The 16,652-nt window shown below is 44.4% G+C and overlaps 1 protein-coding gene across 1 annotated transcript in view; it reads left to right on the top strand.

The window, feature by feature from the left end:
* The window catches only part of LOC115852843 (aldehyde oxidase 2-like), an 83,428-nt gene that overhangs the window by 31,232 nt on the left and 35,544 nt on the right, over positions 1-16,652 (top strand). Inside the window, 13 exon segments of the mRNA XM_030856077.3 lie at positions 46-229; positions 1,842-1,934; positions 3,306-3,475; positions 4,064-4,178; positions 7,040-7,103; positions 7,106-7,158; positions 11,047-11,082; positions 11,084-11,142; positions 11,579-11,705; positions 12,430-12,451; positions 12,454-12,534; positions 12,537-12,561; positions 14,613-14,700. Of these exon segments, the coding sequence (XP_030711937.3) occupies positions 46-229; positions 1,842-1,934; positions 3,306-3,475; positions 4,064-4,178; positions 7,040-7,103; positions 7,106-7,158; positions 11,047-11,082; positions 11,084-11,142; positions 11,579-11,705; positions 12,430-12,451; positions 12,454-12,534; positions 12,537-12,561; positions 14,613-14,700 (1,117 nt within the window).

Raw genomic sequence — 16,652 nt, 5'->3', positions numbered from 1 at the left:
AATATCTAGCACGTGCCAGTAGTCACTGAGGCTGCCCTTCTCCAGGCGCTGGGGTGAGTTGATGCTGGATGAGGCCTGCAGGCTGCTCCTGGATGAACTCTCCCTCCCAGGCTGGGCTCCAGGTGGGAGGGTGGCATTCGAGAGGACTCTGGTGGTCAGCTTCTTCCTCAAATTCTACCTACAAGTTCTGCAGGAACTGAAGAAGCTAGTAGAACTGTTCTCTGTGCCTGTAAGTGCTCTGGCTTTTATGTGCTCCTGGCAGCGTAAGCTCCCACCTTCCCCACTACTTTTGCAAACTGTCTTGTGGGCAGCCTGTCAGTTCCCAGCCATCCCTTCTTCCGGAAGTCAGCCCTGAAGGGCTACTGCGTGAGGTTCAGGATGCCAGACTGTCTTCAGTGCACAGATGTTTACCACATGCCCTGAGCAGGGAAACATGGCGGGACCCCTACCTCCTATGTGCAATTGTTTTCTCTTTTAAAATCAACTTTATTGAAGTATAATTACATAGAACAAAATGCACCTATTTAAACTCAGAGAGTTTTGACAATTGTGTAAACTGGCCTCACCACCACCTCAAACAAGAGATAGGGTATTTCAAAAAAAAAAAAAAAAGAGATAGGGTATTTCCATCACCCCAAAAAGTGCCCTTTTGCCCCTCTGCTGTCAATCCTCCCACCCCTGCCCCCAGGCAACACCCCTGATCTGCTTTGTGGCACTACAGATTAGTTTTGCCTATTCTAGAATTTTATATTCAATATGAAATGTGAAACAAAATTTTATTTTTCAAAAAATCTAAAAGGTTGGCTGGTGGTGGGATGAACTGGGAGATTGGGATTGACATGTATACACTGATGTGTATAAAATGGATGACTACTAAGAACCTGCTGTATAAGAAAATAAATAAAATTAAATTCAAAACAAAAACCTGAAAGGTTTATATGCTAATATTTAAGGAGCTTCTTTTCAGAATTTCTGATTATAAACTTCTGGAATATGTTACCAAAGCAAAATATTTTCACTCTCTTTCTCCCTCTCTCTCTCCCCCTCCCCCTCTCTCTTCTGAATCTATCTTTCCTCCCCTGTGACTACAACTCTCACCCTAACTTGCACCCCTGTTCCCCAGTCACACCCCACGCCAACAGCCCAGTGTGTTCCTAAACTGTCTGATTTTCATTCATTCAGATGAAGACCCTCACAGGACTTCCCTGGAGGTCCAGTGGTTAAGACTCCGTGCTTCCACTGCAGGGGGCCCGGGTTTGATCCCTGGCTGGGGATCGAAAATCCCGCAAGCTGTGCGGCGAGGCCAAAATAAAAAAAGAAAGAAAAGAAAGAAAGATGAAGACCCTCACAAACACATTTACTAGAATAACTCCTGCTGCCACTGAATTTCTTAATCAAGACCCTTGATGTGTTTCAGTGACACCCAGAGAGCCTTCCCAGTTTTGCTGCTCTCTCAGAAAAACTGAGTTGCTGAGGAAAATAATCAGGATTTGGGCTCTTTTGTGTACAATGAACCACCCCAGCTCGTTCTAGAATGGCTTTTCCAACCCCGGATTTTCTTGCTTCTCCTCCTGCCTCTGCCCAGCTTGCTGACAGGCCTCTCTCTCCTCAGACTGGCTTGAGGATCAGATTCAAACAGTCAGTCCAGGTCTTCCTTATGTGGAAAGGGAGGGAGGGCAAAGAACATTCACAGAAGTGAATCCTGGGAGGTGATGTGGGTTTGCGTCATCCAGGCTACCCGAACCTTACGGTTTCTTGGCTACTTAAGCCAAGTCACTTTCAAAGCCCAGTTTAATCAGAGACTAATCAGCTTATCTTTATTGTTTTGAATCGTCTTTCAGAACAGACGCCGTTATCCTGAAATTTCAGACCGATTCCTAAGTGCTCTAGAAGACTTCCCGGTCACAGTACCCCAGGGAGTCCAAAGGTACCAGGTCAGTGAGTTTAATTTAATGGAAACTGAGAAACTAAGAGACAGCTGTAGCTGTGTGAAGAAGCAAGTGCTTCAAAGTTGTGATTTTCCCTTCTAACTTTCTAGTTTTTGCTAGCACGTTGGCCCTTTGTTCAGGTCGATCCAGGGAGAGGCTGGATCTAAGATCAGGCCTGAGCTACCGCTGGATGCCCTCAGGGCCAAACCGACCTGAAACAGTTTGACCATCTGACTAATAACTGAGAGTGTCTTCAAACTGCTGTTCTTTGGGCATTTGTTTGAGGAGCAGCTAAGCCAGGAGTGGGGGGCAGGACAGAGCAGGACAGTAGCAAGGTTCAGCCTCCAGCCCTGACTGCAAATGTTTAATCTCCAGTCGGCAAGACAAGAGCCCTGCAAGTAACTGAAGCCCCTCTTCTTGAAGGACAATTTAGAAAGTATCTATTATTATCTATTAGAGCACAGCCCCTCCTGCCACCCGATCTCCACACACAGCCCACACATAGATCTTCGCTGAGCAGAGTTCCAGAATAAACACGTGCTCCCTTTACTTTTTAGTTTTTATTGGAGTACAGTTGATTTACAATGTTGTGTTAGTTTCTACAGTACAGCAAAGTGAATCAGCTATACGTATACATATATCCCCTCTTTTTTGGATTTCCTTCCCATTTAGGTCACCACAGAGCACTGAGCAGAGTTCCCTGTGCTATATACTGTAGCTTCTCATTAGTTACCTATTTTATACATAGTATCAATAGTGTAGATATGTCAATCCCAATCTCCCGATTCATCCATTTACTTATACTGCCAGTGATATTTTTGTGCACAAAAATATCACAAGGGCAGCCGAGGCACCTTAGACCAGATCTGGATAGACTCCACTGCCATGTGCCCCCCATCTCCCACCAGAGGCCCTGCTCCAGCCGATAAGCAGGCTTTTGGCTTAGATTTTGGCCCCCCATCCTCAGGAATTATAGCACTCAAGGCATCATCATCACGGTCACTTTACGTGTAAACAGGCTGATCATTGGAAAGGTAAGAAAGCAGGACAGGGAGACCCTCTGAATTCCAGAATAAAGGGGTGCGGGGTACCACTTGGGAAAAGAACATGCCAAAAGGGGAAGCCAGAGTGCCCCTTCACCTACTTCACAATTTTGCCAAAACATTGGCCCTGTCTAAAGCATTGCCGCATAACTGAAATAACAATTCCCCAGTCTAGTTACATCATTAAATTGCCACGCTCATCTGACCCACTCCACTGTTTGTTGCCTGAGGGTGACCATCTGATTTCTCAATCCTGAATCAGGAGTGTTGGTAATTGGCCAGGTCACTTCTGAAGATTAAAGTTTTCCAGGGAAACTCTTGTCTTTCTCTGTAGAGTGTGGATTCTCACCAATCCCTCCAAGATCCAGTCGGATGCCCCATCATGCACCTACCAGGCCTTAAACATGGCACAGATGAAGCCATATTTTGTGATGAGATCCCCATGGTGGATAAAGAACTTTCAATGGCTTTGGTGACCAGTACCAAAGCCCATGCAAAAATCATGTAAGTAAATGAAAAGCTTTCGAAAGGCTTTTTTAAAGCACACTTGGGGATTCCCTTGGAGGAATGTGACCATTCTCCTGAAATGTTCTAAACCCAAAGAACCTTATGGAAAGAATTTTTAAAAGGTCACCAGCCCCAGGAGGAGGAAGGGAGTGTAAATGGAAATGCCCATCATGAAAGAGAGACAAAAATCACAATTAGGGCCCTCGCTTTCATTCTAATCTCATCTCCCTGCTGCTGCCTCAAGCATGGCTCAAAGAAGTAACTCTGAGTAGGGCTAATATTCAGCTGGTGATAAAACAATGAATGAATGGTAAATGGCCACTGTCCTAAGCTTCCTAAGGACACCCCTGCCACAGCCGTACTGGTCCCTCCCTCTCCTCCCATCCCAGTAGCTATGATGTTACCCCAGGCCCAGCAGGGGGCCTCCTGGACCCTGCTCTGTGTCAGATCAGCTCTGATTGGTCAGGGCCTACGGTGAACCAGTTGTTATATATTTTGATTTTCACCCATGCTCTATCTCTCCCTCAGGTTTAGGGCCCTCAAAGCTTGCTGATTTCTACTTCTTAAATATTTCTCTTTTTTCAGATCAATTGATTTGTCCGAGGCCCTTGAACTACCTGGGGTGGTTGATGTGATAAGAGCGGAGGACATTCCAGGCACCAGTGGTACCGAAAATGACAAATTGTTGGCCGTGGATAAGGTAAGGTACAGAACGTGCCTTCCCACATGACTTTGTGCAGATAATCACCAAGGTACCACCTCCAGGTGGCCTTCCGTCGCCTCCCAGCCTTCTCTGTCACTGAGGGCTAGAAGTGCCAATTCTTCCAGCTTCTCTCTACCCCTAATGCCTTTATTCAGATGGACCTACTCTTCTGGAATCAGGAAATAACATCGAGAAAAGGAAATTTATTACAGGAAAACAACAAGTCCGAGTTTTCCCACTGTGTGCTCTTGAATCAATTTACTCTTATTTGAAGAATAAATGCTGGAATTGACATATATCAGGATAGAAAACCCTTGAAAAATCTAGAAAGGAGAGTACAAATATATAGCCAGTCTCTGTTATTTACACTGAACTCTTTCCTTTCCTGGACTAGCCCTCTTCCTGCCACCTCCCACTCACCTTCACATACTCCATTTTTAATAAAGTTGCTCATGTCATCCTTGACCTTTTAATTCAAGTCTACAATCATTCATTGAGCACTTGCTTTTGGAGCCAAACTACCTTGGTTCATGGTCTCGCTCTGCCACTCACTAGCTGTGTATCATCACCTGTGAAATGGTATCATGATACCTGTAAAATATCATTATCTGTAAAATGGGAATAATCGTAGCACCCACCTCATTGTGTTGTTGTGAGATTTAAATGAGCTGATATGTGCCAAGTGCTTACAACAGTGCTTGGCATGTGAAGGCTCTCAGTAGGTGTTGCTACTACTGTTGCATCTCAGGCTGTTTCTCTTCCAGCCATGAAACAAACCACTGTCCTTTTGGTTGAACTCCAGATGAAGAGGTTGGCTGTTATTTAGGAGCTATGTTATCTGCTCGGGCTGCCATAACAAAATATTGGGTGGGCCAAAAAGTGCCTTCAGGTTTTTAAATAAAAATAAAAGATATTTTTCATTTTCACCAAGAACTTTATTGAACAATGTATTCATTCTTCTGTTCCACTACCTTCTGCCATTTTTCAGGCAACTTCATAATTCCATCTCCCCAAAACTTTTTATCTTTTTGAGCAAAGAACTGTCCCAGGTGCCTTTTACAGTCTTCCAGGGAATTGAAATTTTTTCCATTAAGAGAGTTTTGTAAAGACCGAAATAAATGGAAATCCGAAGGTGCAATGTCTGGTGAATACAGCGGATGAATCAGCACTTCCCAGCCGAGCCGTAACACTTTTTGCCTGGTCATCAAAGAAACATGCAGTCTTGCGTTATCCTGATGGAAGATTATGCATTTTCTGTAGACTAATTCTGGACGCTTTTCGTTGAGTGCCGCTTTCAGTTGGTCTACTTGGAAGCAGTACTTGTTGGAATTAATCATTTGGTTTTCCGGAAGGAGTTCATAATAGAGGACTCCCTTCCAATCCCACCATATACACAATCTCACTTTCTTTGATTGAAGATCGGCCTTTGGTGTGGTTGGTGGTGGTTCATTTCACTTGCCCCACAATCTCTTCTGTTCCACGTTATTGTACAGTATCCACTTTTCATCACCCGTCACAATTTGTTTTAAAAACGGAACGTTTTCTTTACGTTTCAGTAGAGATTCGCATGCAGAAATATGGTCAAGAAGGTTTTTTTCACTTAACAGATGTGGAACCCAAACATCAAAGCGATTCACATATCCAAGCTGGTGCAAATGATTTTCCACGCTTGATTTGGACATTTTGAGTATGTCGGCTATCTCCCGCGTTGGTATAACGTTGGTTGTTCTCAATTATTGTTTCAATTTGATCGCTATCAACTTCAAGTGGTCCACCTGTGTTGATGCTCAGCTGGACCGTGGAGCATTGTCCATCAAGAAATCTCCAGCACGAAACTTTGCAAACCACTTTTGACACGTTCAGCCGGTCATAGCACCTTCTCCATACACTGCACAAATCTTTTTTTGCGTTTCAGTTGCGTTTTTACCTTTCTTGAAATAATAAAGCATAAGATGCCGAAAATGTTGCTCTTTTTCTTCCATCTTCAATATTAAAATGGCTACACAAAAATTCACCAATTTTGATGTCTTTTTCTAAATGCACACTGATATGACAGCTGTCACATAGAATCTAACAAAATTGTTTCAAATGAAGTTAAAGACAACTAAGCGCTACTAGAGCCATCTTACGGAAAAAACTGAACGAATCTTTTGGTCCACCCAGTACCACAGACTTGATAGCTTAAAAAAGAGGAATGTATCTTCTCACAGTTCTAGAGGCTAGAAGTCCAAGATCAAGCTGTTGGCAGGTTTCTCCTGAGGCCACTCTTCCCAGCTTGCAGACGGTCACCTTCTCCTGTGTGGCCATTTCTCTGTGTATGAGCCTCCCTGGTGTCCCTACCTCTTCTTATGAGGACACCAGTCATATTGGATTAGAGCTCCACCCTTAGGACCTCATTTCACCTTCATTACCTCTTTAAAGGCCTTATCTCCAATACAGTCACCTTGGGGGTCAGCCCCTCAACATATGAATTTTGGGGTTGTGGGGTGGGGGGAAGCACAGGAATCACATTGTACAAAAAATACTCTCCTTATCTTTAAACTCTAAAATGACTCCATGAAGGCGACACTCACAGACAACCCTTGACAGAGGATGCAGCCGATTCAGGTCACAGCCAATCTCACATCCACTCTGGGGCTTACATTCACTGAGTAAAATGGCCAGTAGAAGCATCTGTATGATTTTAATTAATTTTTAAATTAAAATTTAAAAGAAATTTTTTTTAGCCAAGCACATGTAGTCACATGTGGTTATTATTGGTCAACAATGATAACTAAAACACCAGCCATTGGTAAGTTTGCACTAACAGTACTTCTACCCAGAATTTTCCACCTGCTTCATGTATGTACTTTCCGCAGGTACTCTGCGTGGGCCAGATCATCTGTGCTGAGGTTGCAGAGACAGATGTACAGGCAAAGCACGCAAAAAGATAAAGGTAACCTGTGAAGAACTGGAGCCCATAATCTTCACCATTGAGGTAAGCAGACTGCCTGATCTCTCCGGTCAGGTTGTAGAATCAAAAGTTCCTTTGCAAACTTCTTAATGCGAGACTAATTCAGGGCTCTACTTTTTTTTTTTGTCACTGGCTTGCTCTGGAAAAACCAGCTTGCTCTGGAAGATATTACTTAAATGAATTAAAATTAGCTTTGGCTCCAAGAAACAGGAAAAAAATAGAAGTTTCTTTCTCTCTCACATTCAGAAAATCTAGAAATGGCCAGTCCCGGGCTTATATGTGTTTCTAAGTGTCAAGGGTCTGGCCTTCTTGTATATAGTTGCTCCGTCCTGCGTGGTTTCCATTCTCCAGATCACACTTCGGTCCACAATGGCTACTGAACTCTGGCTATTGAGTCCACATTTCAGTCAGCAGAGAGAATGAGGTGATGACGAAGAGCATATCCCCTCCCCTTAAGGACACTTCCAGAAGCTGCACATAACCTTCCTACCTCTCCTTGGGTAGAACCTAGTCACATGCCACACCAACATACCTAGAAAGGGGATATGGGAAATGTAGACTGTATTCTAGGTGGCCAGGTATTCACTAGAAATTGGGGATTCTATTACTTGAAAATAGTGAGAATGGATTTTGGGAACAATAATCTTTTCAAGGTAGAGCCCAAAAGCAGTGGGACTTTCATGATGAAATTCCACAAAAATTTCCACTCTCATTTCTGGGTCTAGATGATGGAATGAAAATGCTACTTCCAGCAAAAATAATGAATTTAGATTAGAAAAGTGAGATGTGGACAGGGGTTTGCATGTTCTAATTCAATGAAAGTTGAGAAAAGCTTATTTCTTTTATTGCTTGTGAAAGAAAATAAAATTTTTTCTAAGGCCCTAGTGAACCATTTGAACATTTTTAAAATGTGCCTAAAAGGTACAACTTACTCAATATTCAAAGTGTTAAAGAGGTCATGTTTCTTGTTCTTTCTAAACCAAATCAACTCTGTTCCAAATTCCCATTTCATCAAGTTTGCAAGAAGTCCAAGCCATTGTTCTTGGCTCACCCCGCTTCCTAGGGTTGTACTAGGATCCTAACAAGGGTTTTTTGAAATTTTAATTCCAATCCCATTTCCTCAAGGGGGAAATGGTACCCAAAGGACACACTCATGAAATATCTTGGGACTTGGAATGTTTAGAGATCTAGAGTTCCCTCCGATTAGGACTGTCCACCATCAGCAAAAAAATTCTTTTGCGAAGAAAAGTAGGTCGGACTTCCCTGGTGGCGCAGTGGTTAAGAATCCGCCTGCCAACGCAAGGGACACGGGTTTGATCCCTGGTCTGGGAAGATCCCACATGCCACGGAGCAACTAAGCCCGTACGCCACAACTATTAAGCCTGCGCTCTAGAGCCCAAGAGCCACAACTGAAGCCTGCACACCTAGAGCCCATGCTCTGCAACAAGAGAAAAGCCACCGCAATGAGAAGCCCATGTGCCGCAACGAAGAGTAGCCCCTGCTCACTGCAACTAGAGAAAGCCGCTGTGCAGCAATGAAGACCCAACACAGCCAAAAAATAAATAAATAAAATTTTAAAAAATTTTTTAAATCCTTTTATGAAGAATAGCAGGTAGGACTTCCATGGTGGCACAGTGGTTAAGAATCCACGTGCCAATGCAGGGGACAAGGGTTTGATCCCTAGTCTGGGAAGATCCCACATGCGTGGAACAACTAAGCCCATGCGCCACAACTACTGAGCCTGCGCTCTAGAGCCCGCGAGCCACAACTACTGAGCCCACGCACCACAATTACTGAAGCCCACACGCCTAGAGCCCATGCACCCCAGCAAGAGAAGCCACCGCAATGAGAAGCCTGCACACCGCAACGAAGAGTAGCCCCCGCTCGCCGCAACTAGAGAAAGCCCACGTGCAGCAACAAAGACCCAACACAGCCAAAAATAAGTAAATAAAATAAAAAATAAATAAATTTTTAAAAAAGAAAAGTAGCTAAAAGAACAGTCATATATACCAATACTCATTAATCCATTCATTCATTAACGTGACTATATATATGAGAGGCAGTATAGGGTACTAGTTAAAAGCACAGGTTCTAAAACCAGGGCTTCCCTACTGGCGCAGTGGTTGGGAGTCGGGGATGTGGGTTCGTGCCCCGGTCCGGGAGGATTCCACATGCTGCGAAGCGGCTGGGCCCGTGAGCCATGGCCGCTGAGCCTGTGCGTCCGGAGCCTGTGCTCCGCAACGGGAGAGGCCACAGCAGTGAGAGGCCAGCGTACCGCAAAATAATAATAATAATAATAAATAAAACCAAACTGCCAAGTTTGAATCCTGGCTACACCACTTCCTAACTGTGTGACCTTGGGCAAGTTTCTTAACCTGTCTGTGCCATGGTTTCCTCATTTGTAAAATGAAAATAGTAATACCTATCTCATCGAGTTGTTGTAAGACCAAATGAGTTAATATGGGCAAAGCACTTAGAACAGTGCCTGGCACATGTTGATAGTTAGTACTTGATAAATATAGCATATATTATAATAAGATTATACTACCCTAGGACACATTTATGGGACGGCAATAAACATACTTCCACATGTACTGCGGTGACATATTGAGATCTTGGTTTAGCAAAAAATGAAAATTTCAACTATATTCTTCATTTTCTGCTGCTTTGAGAAATCCAGTATTCATTATTAGGCAAGATGCTTCTGAAAACTAAGCCCAGGCTTGAAAGCTGCCTCTATCACTTATTTGAAGCGTGACTTTGAGAAAGTTATTTTAACCTCCTTAAGCCCAGTTTCTTCATCTGGAAAATGAAGAGAATAATAGAATTCATGTGAGAATACATGTAAATACACTGTATATTGTACAGTGTTTGACACAAAACATGCACTCAATAAATATTAGCTGCTTTCATTATTCCCATTATCGTCATTAGCAAGAAAGGCGATGGACTTAAGGCCATTGGCAAGTGAGAATGCAGGAGTCAGGTGCCATTGTCAAGTGTGGAAAACACCTGGATCTAAAGGTTACGCAAGGATCAGCTGTCCTAGGTCAATCCATAGAACCACAGGACAGGATGGCTTCCAGTCTTCATGTGTGAGTCAGTTCATGTAACTGTCCAAAAAACACCCCTAGAGCAAAGGGCTAGAAAGGCCCTTATGAAATATGCCAAATACAAAAAGAAATGAACAAACTGCGTACTGTGTCTGTTGGGCTTTCTTGCCCAAGAGCTGTGTTAGGACTTTAGTCCTCCCCCATTAACATGGTCTCCATCCTATACGTGAGCTCCCTAAGTCTGACACGAGTATTTTTCTTCCAGAAGAGGGGAAAAAGGGAGGGCCCTGAGCCTCACTCTTACTGCATTTGGAGCTATCACTTGTTCCCTGGAGATCTACACTGAAAATGAGAAATGAGTAGTTATCATCCCGGACCATCATGGTGTCCCCAGATCTCAACTCTAAATGTTTCTCTAATCCTTGTTGGTTTTCTCTGCCATTTAGAAGTTATTTCCTCTGACATCTCATCTCTGCGGGGAGTCTGCTACTCTAGTATGTGCTCCCTTGCTTGCCTGACTCCTTTGTGTGTCTTAGTAGATGGCGATTTTCGGGAGTTTACTGGTTTTTGAGTAAGAACAAATTGCCATTGGAAGAAAACAGTCAAAAGAATTAGCTCTGGGCTTCCCTGGTGGCGCAGTGGTTGAGAGTCCGCCTGCCGATGCAGGGGACACAGGTTCGTGCCCCGGTCCGGGAAGATCCCACATGCCGCGGAGCGGCTGGGCCCGTGAGCCATGGCCACTGAGCCTGCGCGTCCGGAGCCTGTGCTCCACAACAGGAGAGGCCACAACAGTGAGAGGCCCGCGTACCGCAAAAAAAAAAAAAAAAAAGAATTAGCTCTTTTTCTTCCTGTCACTCAGGATGCCATAAAACACAACTCATTCCTGTGCCCTGAAAAAAAAACTTGAACAAGGAAACATTGAGGAGGCATTTGAAAAAGTCGATCAAATTGTTGAAGTGACTCAGGATGTTTCACAGAATCTTTGCGCAACGTTCTTCTGACGCAGACATTGAGAACATGTGATTTCCTCTCAGAAAGACCAGCTTCTAAAGTCTTGGCGTTTTGCCAAAGTTCTCTTTTCTCGCTTCCTTTCAAATTGGTTATGTGTTGCTTTGGGGGGTGGGGGGTAGGAAGCAATAGAATAAACAGAAGAAAAATTCCTAAGACTTTGATTAGTCAAGGACAGAGTGAAGAAGGGAAGCAGACACTTTCAACTTGTTATCTAGCACCTCAGTCTCTGAAACAGATGGCCTCAGTTGTCACAGGACAAACACCTGATCCATCAATGCCTTTGGTCAGGACAAATCCAGCTGGCCAGTGCACGTCTCACCTGCTTTTGAATTCCCCAACCAGCATACAACTTCAGGCATTTCCCTGTGCTTACCCTTGACAGGAGAAATCCGTGTTGGAGGACAGGAACAGTTTTACATGGAAACACAGCGAGTGCTTGTTATTCCAAAGACAGAGGACAAAGAACTGGACATTTATGTGTCAACACAGGATCCAGCCCACGTGCAGGTGAGGTCCAGGATCACCCCCAGCTTCCTAATTGTGTCATGGCCTTCCACCTCCACAGTCTCACAGCTGGCCACCATTTTACCTGCAGAATCTTAGAATCCAAGTATCGGACATCAGCAGAGCAGCTAAGACCTCAGACCCTTTTCTGATATTTTCTGGTCTTGTCAAGTAAATGAAAGAACTGCCACAGCCATTTTCAGTTTGAGGTGTACATTCATGGACTTCGTGCTTAAATGTGATTGTGATTGGATGGCAACACTTAATTATTTCCGTACTTGATTTTTCCCTAAAATAATCACTACAGGTAACCTTTGGAGTAAACACATCACTTCATAGCACATTTTCATTTCCCCAGTCATAAAGTGCTCCAGGTTTTAGCTGCAAACATATCTTCTTCTTTAGTAAATTGTCAGGAGTTCACTAGCTTTCACCTTGCTGGGACATTAGGGGTAGGTGTTTGTCTAAGATTCAGGTTCTGACAGGAATCCAGGACAGTTTCCCTTTAGGAAAGTACCATTTTTCTGCTGGAAAGTCTGCTGGAGACTAACAATGTTTATAGACTCAGTAGAGCTCTGAAACACAGATTCAGACTATCTCAGTTGTTTCTTTCTTTGTTTTTTACTGACAGTAGATGTCGATGAATTTTGCTGTGCTGTTTCACGAAGCAAAAACCTTCTTTACCATTTCAATCTTGTAAACCTTTCCCGTTATCTACCTTTTACAGAAAACAGTGTCCTCTACTTTAAACATCCCATCAACAGAATCGCCTGTCATGTAAAACAAGTGGGTGGAGGTTTAGGCGGGAAGGTAGGAGGACCAGCTGTATCAGGGCTATTGCAGCTGTGGGCACTATCAGGTAAGTGCGCTTGGGGGCACGGGAGGGCGTAAAATGCACACAGCTGAGAGCAAATCAGTGGCCTGAGAGTCACTTGGGCTGCTGTCAATAACCACCTGAGTGTCCTTGGGCAACTCAGCCTCCTGTCCCTTTTTCTTTATAATTGTAGATAACACGCACCCTCCTAGAGTTATTGGAAAAGTCAAGTGCACATAGAACTTTGAATAGGCTAATTTGCTCTATAAAGGAAACGTGGTATTATTTGTTGAACACCTCCAGAGCTGACGCGGCCCCGTCCCCGAGCTTCAGGGAAGGTGACCCACTTAGGGGTGGGGCAAGTCACCTGCCCAAGTGGAGTGTCAAGGGGGAAGGCTGCTCCCCAACTTTTCCTTCCTACCGTCAGCTGAAGACAGTGGGATGAGGAAAAAAAGGCTCCCGCCCTCTCCCTCACTGCTCCTGAGAAGGGCTTGCTCTTCACTGTGTGCTCAATTGACACATGACAACCTCAAAAAGAGCTCCTGGGCTGACCTCAACCGGAAGTGTTGCTCTTTCACTGTTCATGTTGTTCATGGCGCTGGCTTTTCTATTTCTCATTCATTTTTTTTAACATCTTTATTGGAGTATAATTGCTTTACAATGGTTATTCCTCGTTCATTTTTTATGGCTGTTTTTTGTTTTGTTTTGTTACTATGTCAAAGCCCGAATCAGCCTGCAAATTTCAAAGGTCCTGCTTCCTTTGACAACTTCCATGTAGTTCAAGGGTCCCAAAGCACTCAGATATGTGTCTCGTTTTGCAATGACAGGTGGGGAAAAGGTGGGAACTGAAATCCATCCCCAGTGTTTTCCATAATGAAACTCCTTGTATTCACACCCAACAAGGAGTCAGCAAGGGATAATTAATTCATCGTATTCCCACCAAGCTTTGTGCATTTAAGACTTCTCAAACATGACTGCACATCAGAATCATCTGGGAGCATCTAAATCCCAGTACCTAGGCTTCCCCATGTTGACCCAGGCATCAGTCTATTTTAAAACTTCCCCAGTGATTCCACTGTGCAGCCAAGTGTGGGAACCAGTGCCTTAAGCTACAACACCTGCCATGCACTAAGTGGTCCCCAGAGCAGTGTTCCCAAACTGCTGATAATAAGAGTCTCCTGGGTTCATAGAAATTCTTGCCTCCCCATCCCAGACCCACTGAATCAGAATCACCAGGGGATGGATGTGGAAACTGTACATTTAACTGATACTCCAGGTGGTCCTCATCATTAAAGAGGACCATAAAACCCTGTGGTAGAGTCGTGGTTTTCCACATGTACCTGAAGACACCTGCATCAGAATCACTGAGGAAAATGCAGATTCTAGGGCTCCTCCCAACCTATCAAATCAGAGTCCTAGTGCTAAGGCTCAGGAATCTGCATTTCACCAGCAGTCCAGATGATTCATCTGCACTTCGAAGTCTGGGAACCTCTGCCCTAGAGAAACAGAAAGCCTGGACGTCCTCACTACCCAAGGGCCCAACTTAGCTAACATAGTAGCATTCATAGCTGAGAATGAAGATTCTAATCCAGACTTCCTAGGCCGTGTGCTTGGCCTTGTTTTTCCAGTTGTGTTGTTAAGTTTGATTTACCTGTTCACACTCTTTGGCCTCTGTAACTAGTGACAGGGATATGCAAAATGGTTGGATCTAGGTGAGGGTCAAATTTGAAGCCATGAGAACACAAGTTAACTGACATGTGACATTAATCTCCTTTGGCTAGTTCGTCAAACAATGACTTCTAGAACACAGAGATAATAGTAATTTAGCCATACATCAATTCATATCAGTGCCTAGCATATCATATGCACTCAGTGAATGTATATAAGTGACGGGTGGGTGGTTAAATAAATGGTTGGATATATAGGTGGAAGGGTGGATGGTGGATGGATGGGTAGAAAGGTGGATAGATGGATGGGTGGGTAAATAGTTAAATGAGGGGATGGATAAATAGGTGGGCGGATGGTAGATGGGTGGATGGATGGATGGATGGATGGGTGGGTGGGACGGATGAAGAATCTAAGATTTGTTTCTTTAGAACTGGTCACCCCATTCGTCTTGTTCTTGATTGTGAAGATGATACGTTAATAACTGAGAGAAGACACCCATTATTTGGAAAATATAAAGTAAGTATTAAAGATGAAAATATTAAAGTGCCTCATTTTATTTGAATGGTTTATCCTTTTCTATTATTTTGATTTTGCTAAATTCTAAAAACAATCATCTTAGTACCTACAATAGTAAAATGCATGCTGTGTGTTTGAATACTCATAATAACACTTTATGAGGAACTTTTAGTAAATTTGTTGTAAAATTATGAAGAAGTTAAATGATAAAAATAATTTCCAATAATTATTAAAAAACACTATTGAAGGAATGGGATTTATGTTAGTGGTTCCTCAAAGACAAAAAAAAAAAATGAAAGAAACTACAGACATTGTTGTACCAAAACTTCTTGACTATAAAAATATTTTGCAGTAGAAACTGTTTGGAAACCATTTGACCGTTTTAACTGCAAAATTATTTTTTACAAGTGTTTCCACCAAATGGTTATGAAAGCACCACAAAAGCTTTTTGCAAATAGGAAAAAAGAATAAACTAACTAGTGAAATAAATTGTCTCAAACCACGTTCATTGCATTTTTATGCAACTATAGCATAAACACTATTAAAAATAACTGCTGGGATCTGGTTGACAACAATACTACTTTTCAAATTTGTGATTGAGTGTTAGGACAGTTCTAATGTAATGTTTCTATATCAAACATGCTTCATCTGGGAATTGCTTATAGCATACACATAGCTAGATTTTCTGTGTGATTTTGTCATTTGGTAATTTTGACAAATGCTAGGATGAAGTTTTCATGAAGAAAGGTTTGCTAAGCAAAATAGTACCATAAATGAGGGAGCAGAGAGATTCTTAAGCTGTTCGATAAAAACCTTTCAAGAATTTTGGAATTGGAGGCTTCCGGGAAGATGGCGGAAGAGTAAGACGCGGAGATCGCCTTCCTCCTCCCCACAGATACACCAGAAATACATCTACACGTGGAACAACTCCTACAGAACACCTACTGAACGCTGGCAGAAGACCTCAGACCTCCCAAAAGGCAAGAAACCTACCACTACGTGGGTAGGGCAAAACAAAAAAGAATAAACAGAGACAAAAGGTTAGGGACGGGACCTGCACCAGTGGGAGGGAGCTGTGAAGGAGGAAAGGTTACCACACACTAGGAGTCCCTTCATGGGTGGAGACGGCGGGTGGCGGAGTGGGGATGCTTCGCCGCCGCGGAGGAGAGCGCAGCCACAGGGGTGCGGAGGGCAAAGCGGAGAGATTCCCGCACAGAGGATCGGCGCCGACGGGCACTCACCATCCCAAGAGGCTCGTCTGGTCACCCGCCAGGGCGGGCGGGGCTGGGAGCTCAGGCTTGGGCTTCGGTCGGAGCGCAGGGAGAGGACTGGGGTGGGCGGCGTGAACACAGCCTGCAGGGTGCTAGTGCGCCACGGCTAGCCGGGAGGGAGTCCGGGGAAAAGTCTGGACCTGCCGAAGAGACAAGAGACTTTTTCTTCCCTCTTTGTTTCCTGGTGCGCGAGGAGAGGGGATTAAGAGCGCTGCTTAAAGGAGCTCCAGAGACGGGCGCAAGCCGCGGCGAAAAGCACGGACCCCGCCGCCACCAAGAAGCCTGTGGGCGAACACAGGTCACTATCCACACCTACCTTCTGGGGAGCCTGTGCAGCCCGCCACTGCCAGGGGCCCGGGATCCAGGGACAACTACCCCGAGAGAACGCACGGCGCGCCTCAGGCTGGTGCAACGTCACGCTGGCCTCTGCCGCTGCAGGCTCGCCCCGCCCTCCGTGCCCCTCCCTCCCCCGAGGCCTGAGTGAGCCAGAGCCTCCGAATCAGCTGCTCCTTTAACCCCGTCCTGTCTGAGCGAAGAACACACGCCCTCCGGCAACCTACACGCAGAGGCGGGGCCAAATCCAAAACTGAGCCCCTGGGAGCTGTGAGAATAAAGAAGAGAAAGGGAAATCTCTCCCAGCAGCATCAGAAGCAGCGGATTAAAGCTCCACAATCAACCTGA

Source organism: Globicephala melas, chromosome 7 (genome assembly GCF_963455315.2).
Source record: "Globicephala melas chromosome 7, mGloMel1.2, whole genome shotgun sequence".
Lineage (NCBI taxonomy): Eukaryota > Metazoa > Chordata > Mammalia > Artiodactyla > Delphinidae > Globicephala > Globicephala melas.
This window is presented reverse-complemented; position numbering and strand designations above follow the sequence as displayed.